This window comes from Cucurbita moschata, unplaced genomic scaffold (genome assembly GCF_002738365.1).
Source record: "Cucurbita moschata cultivar Rifu unplaced genomic scaffold, Cmos_1.0 Cmo_Scf00018, whole genome shotgun sequence".
NCBI lineage: Eukaryota > Viridiplantae > Streptophyta > Magnoliopsida > Cucurbitales > Cucurbitaceae > Cucurbita > Cucurbita moschata.
In genome coordinates this window covers 2,302,175-2,307,862 of record NW_019268534.1, presented here as the reverse complement: position 1 = coordinate 2,307,862, position 5,688 = coordinate 2,302,175, and the positions used below count along the sequence as shown (strand labels likewise).

The window sequence follows — 5,688 nt, the reverse complement described above, 5'->3', positions numbered from 1 at the left end:
CAGACGATCAAACTGAGTGTCTTAAAATGATGCCACGTGGTTACTTATTGGCTTTGGTCGCCGCCGTGCTCTGTTTTGAAGCCGCCGCCGGCGACTTCAACTATGGTGATGCTGTGGATTTGAGTTTCTTGTATTTGGAAGCGCAAAGGTCCGGTAAACTTCCGGCGGACCGCCGTGTCAAGTGGCGGGGGGATTCTGGTCTTAAGGATGGTCTTGCTCAAGGAGTAAGTTTTCCGGCCATAAAATTGGTTTTTATTTAAATTAATTATCTTCTAAATATGGAAATTAACTTTATATTAACAGGTGAATTTAGTGGGAGGGTACTACGACGCCGGAGACAATGTGAAGTTCGGGCTGCCAATGGCGTTCGTGACGACAATACTTTCATGGGGTGCCATTGATTTCAAGAAGGAAATTACAGATCTGAACCATATGGACAAAGCTTTGAAGGCCATTAAATGGGGCACTGATTACTTGATCAAGGCGCACCCTGAGCGCAACGTGCTTTGGGCACAGGTGGGCGATGGCGCCTCCGATCACTTCTGTTGGCAGCGCCCCGAGGATATGTCCACTCCCCGAACAGCTTACAAGCTCGATGAGTCCCATCCTGGCTCCGACCTCGCCGGTGAAACTGCCGCCGCCTTGGCCGCCGCTTCCATTGCTTTCAAATCTTACAACTCCTCCTATTCCGATCTCTTGCTCGTTCATGCTAAAGAGGTTCGATCATTGTCTACTTTAATTAGCAAACGTGGGACTACTCCTCTCAATAATACTCAATAATCATCCCCTCGAACATAATACACTATCGAACCTCCCCTTGAGGCCTCTTTCTCATAAGCTCTTGAACAACCTCCTCTTAATCGAGGCTTCACTTTTTTCTAGAGCCATCAAACAAAGTGCACCATTTGTTCGATATTTGAGTCACCTTTGATTACACTTTTGAGGTTCACAATTTCATCCCTCGAGGCCTCTTCTTTGGAGCTCTCGAACGGCCCTTAATCGAGACTCGACCCTTTCTCTAAAGCCCTCAAACAAAGTGCATCATTTGTTTGACATTTGAATCATCTTTCACTGCACCTTCGAAGCTCGTAACTTTTTTGTTGAGCACTTGAAATTCTATTGTCATGACTCTGATATCATATTAGGACTCGACCCTTTTGTAACTTTGCTTTTAATTTTTCGGTGACAACAAAGATAATATTCATTACTTGTAAATTCATGATCTTTCCGTTTGCTTGCAGCTTTTCACATTTGCAGACACGTTTAGAGGATTATACGACGATTCGATCCCATGTGCTGCAGACTTCTACAGTTCATCTGGATATTGGGTAAGAAATGAAATTTGAATTCCTCTTTCCTCTGGTGTTTCAATTCCTCATACGTTTTATTTACAAAATTGAAGGATGAACTGCTGTGGGCGGCGGCGTGGTTGTTCAGAGCCACCGGAGATGAATATTACTTGAAATACACGGTAGATAAAGCGGTGTCGTTCGGTGGAACTGGATGGGCAATGAAGGAATTCTCTTGGGACAACAAATACGCCGGCGTTCAGGTTCTTCTAACCAAGGTGTTGTTGGAGGGACGCGCCGCCGCTTATGGGTCCACGTTGAAGCAATATCAGGCGAAAGCCGACTATTTCGCTTGCGCTTGTCTTCAGAAGAACGATGGATTCAATATCAATAAAACTCCCGGTAAGCCAATGTCCGATCGCCGGAAAAAAAAACTTGTTCTGTTTTAGTAGCTAATTCTCGCCGGCAAATTACGCAGGTGGGTTGATGTACGTCCGGGAATGGAACAATATGCAATACGCCTCCGCCGCTGCATTCCTCATGGCGGTCTACTCCGTCTACCTCTCCGACGCCAACGCTAAGCTCACTTGTCCCGACGGCGTCTTCGAGCCTAAAGAACTCCTCAACTTCGCGCAATCGCAGGCCGATTACATCCTCGGCAAAAACCCTAACTCCATCAGCTATTTAATCGGCTACGGATCGAAATTTCCCCAAAAACTCCACCACAGAGGCTCTTCAATCGCTTCGATTTTCACCGATCCCTCTCCAATCGGCTGCGTTCAAGGCTTCGATTTCTGGTACCATCGCCCTCAAGGAAACCCTAATGTTCTTCACGGCGCTCTCGTCGGTGGTCCGGACAAAAACGATAGATTCGATGACGATCGATCTGAGTATGAACAAACAGAGCCTACTCTCACCGCTTGTGCTCCTCTGCTTGGCCTGTTCTCCAAATTGCAGAGCTCTGTTAATGGCTACCGTATTCCTGGTAATTCAGATTAGGCTTTGATTTTAGGGTTTCGTTTGTGTGAATTTCTTGGCTGATTTCATTTTCGTCCTTCGAAACAGGATCCCGGGGAAATCCGCCGCCGGTGAAACCTGAAAAGGAATCGCCCAACGCCAATGCCCCTGTGCCAGTAGGTGAGCAAAAAAAGACGGATTAACAAATTTAATATTGTTCTTCGTGTTCTTCGTGTTCTTGAATAAGATCTTGTGATTCATTGCAGGGGCTCCAGTGGAGTTCATCCACACAATAACAAGCACATGGATGGTGAGCAAGGAGAGCTATTACAGGCACCAAGTGAAGATCAAGAACACATCGGGAAAGCCAATCTCCGATCTAAAACTGCGCCTCGAAAATCTCTCAGGCCCTATTTGGGGACTGTCTCCGACACAACAAGAAGGGATTTACGAGCTTCCGCCATGGCTGAGATTGCTTCAGCCTGGCTCTGAGTGTGTCTTCATCTACATCCAGGAAGGTCCTCAGGCTAAGGTCACTGTTTCTAGCTACCATTAACGAACGCTGAATTTTCCTTCCAAATTGGCTTTAAAAAAAATCAACTAAAACAAGTTCTTCATCGTAACGATGTGTTTTTAAATGAATTTGTTTTTATAGTGAGAAAGTGAGAAGATTTCCTATGTAGAGATTTTCTTGTAATATAAAAAATTTGATGCTTTTGATTTGGTATAGTGTGGGTTGATTTAAGGAGAAGTGTTTGGGCTAGGATGGACTCGCAGTCTTGTAATATTCTTGGTTTCAATTATGTGTCATATCACCTCGAAACTTGTTGAGGATTATTGAAAAGAGTAGTCCCACGTTGATTAACGAGGAGAAAGATGGTTTATAAGTAAGGAACATTGTCTCCATTGGTACGAGATTTTTGAGAAACCGAAAGGAAAGATATAAAAACTTATGATCAAAGTATATAATATTATATCATTGAGAGTGAATGATTTCTGACAAAACCAATATTATCATAATTTCCAATAGAATTTGAGAAATTTTAAAGATATTGATTTTTCTAAAACCTTGAGGCAGACGACAATACTTAACAGGCTATAAAGCCAGCTAGTGAAGGGCTCGGATTGTTATACATAATATCAAAGCCAGACACCGACCGGTGTGTTAACGGGGATGCTAGACCCCCAAATGGGGTGGATTGTGAGATCCCACGTCGGTTTGAGAAGGGAACGAAAATGCTAGACCTACAAATGAGGTGGATCGAAAGGGAACAAAACAACATTCCTCATAAAAATGTGAAAATCTCACCCTAGATTAGTCGATGTGGGACTTTCATCATCCAACGTGAATTTAAACCTTTTATTTAAAAATAATATAAGATTAAGATTGGAAAATGGTGGTATGGAAATATATGGTAAAAGTTGCCTTTGATGGACATTTTTTCTATACATGGTCATATTTATTAATGGTTTTAACATAATTTTCACCACGAAATTTAATTATGGATAGTTGTTACGTGTGAGCTGTCCGCATTTAAATTACTCTTTTTTTGTCTTTTTTATTTTACAGAAAAAAACAAAACTTAAATCAACGTGGTGGAATAAAGTAAATTTAGTTAAACATTTTGGAACCTTATTATTATTCATTAATCCATACTTTTTTAGCATTTTACAATAATAGCCCTTCCTCTCCCTCAATTATATTTTATAATTATTTTTATTTTCTAATATAAATTATATTTTAAACCAAATAAACATCCTACTAAATTCAATAATATTTTATAAAAAATTATAATATAATACTTCAAAAAAAAAAAAAAAATCACAGTTCATATATTCTTAGAGAGACATTTTTTTTTACGTTGTGGAAGTTCTTACACAGAGAGATGCTTTTACATTCATATATTCTTAATCCAAAATGGCAAAGGGTTTCGAAAAGGAAATGTTCCATTTTTTAGGGTACTCTCGAGAACATATCCAGTGGAGACACGGTGGAGTCTATAGTAGGAGTGTATATGGGTCGAATTGGGTTGGGAGAGAAAATGTTCCTTGTTTTTTAGGGTACCCTCGATGTTCTTTTTTTAGGGTACTCTCGAGAACATATCCAGTGGAGACAAGGTGGGGTGGGATCTATAGTAGGAGTGTATATGGGTTGAATTGGGCTGGGAGAGAAAATATTATTTCTTTTTTAGGGTACCCTAAAAAACAGATCCATGGGAGATGGGGTGGGACGTAGAGATGTACATGAGTTGGGTTAAGTAATTTTTTGATACCAACCCAAGTTCGTAAATGGGGTGGGACATAGACATGTGCACGAGTTGAGTTGGGTTAAGTAATTTTTTTTTGGGACGGACCCAAGTTCGAATGAGTTGGATTCGAAATCTCTCCCAATTTCGAGTTCACCAACAAGAAAAACAGAATTGAAGAAAGCGCCCTCGTTGGGCCAAAGAGCGCCCAATATCTCGCTCTCCCTCTAACAACGCCTCTATCTATAGACATTTAAAATAATAATAATAATTAAATAATTAAATTTTTATTTTTAGATTCTGTTTCCAACAAAAATACTCTCAATATTTAGATATTGTACTATTTCATTTTTTAAATTCTAATTTAGTATAAATAAAAATTTTCGATAAAATTTTGTAATAAATTTAAATAAAATCATTCTAATTTTGATAACATTACAAAACATTACAATAATTTTGCTTGAATTGATATTATGAATACCTGGAAATATAATTTATAATCATGTGAAAATTAATCATGATAAATTCAATAAAAAGTTTTAAATATTGATATGGATTAAGATGTATCAAACAAGAATTAAAAAGTGCCTTTAATTTTATATCTATTTAATTATCTAATTTTTAAAATTATTTATACATTTTTTTAGAATTTTTGTATTTAATAGATTTATTTAAAATAAATTAAAGATTTGTTAATTTAAATAAATAATTGGTGGACTAAATTTGTTAATTTAAGATTTGAGAAGGTTCATTCGCTATTTAATCCTTCATTTCTGCTATCCTTTTTCTCACAATCTCCCGTTCTCTCTATTTAGTTTTTTCTTCCTCTGCCACCGTCGCCATGTCTCTCCTCTCCGATCTCATCAATCTTAACCTCACGGACACCACCGAGAAGATCATTGCCGAATACGTATGGTGAGTATTGTGCCTCTCAATCGCTCTATCTCTTCTCTTATTGTGATTATTGGCGGTTTTCTTTATTTTTGTTTTTCTTCTTGCAGGATCGGAGGATCGGGACTCGATTTGAGAAGCAAAGCTAGGGTACGCACTGATTCTTGTTGCATTTTCAGACTTTGGATCAGATTCTGTTTTTGAAGATGATTATCGTGTTGGCCTCTGTTTTCTGTTTTCTTGCTTTAATCGATTTTGCGTTTCAGAGTTCGGAATCGATCGTGTTTTTTTTTTTTTTTTTTTTT

At 38.9% G+C, this 5,688-nt stretch overlaps 2 protein-coding genes across 2 annotated transcripts in view; both read left to right on the top strand.

Annotated features, from left to right (window-relative positions):
- Positions 1-2,904, top strand: LOC111455891 (endoglucanase 5). The gene is made up of 7 exons (XM_023097536.1): positions 1-224; positions 304-717; positions 1,242-1,328; positions 1,403-1,691; positions 1,768-2,274; positions 2,355-2,426; positions 2,513-2,904. Exons 1-7 carry the CDS (start codon positions 27-29, stop codon positions 2,800-2,802), a joined length of 1,857 nt encoding a protein of 618 aa, XP_022953304.1. The 5' UTR covers positions 1-26; the 3' UTR covers positions 2,803-2,904.
- A 2,346-nt stretch (positions 2,905-5,250) lies between these two features.
- Positions 5,251-5,688, top strand: part of LOC111456578 (glutamine synthetase nodule isozyme-like) — a 4,706-nt gene continuing 4,268 nt past the window's right edge. Inside the window, exons 1-2 of the mRNA XM_023098506.1 lie at positions 5,251-5,407; positions 5,494-5,533. Coding sequence (XP_022954274.1) covers positions 5,334-5,407; positions 5,494-5,533 — 114 coding nt within the window. The 5' untranslated portion in view covers positions 5,251-5,333. The remainder of the gene's footprint in view (positions 5,408-5,493; positions 5,534-5,688) is intronic.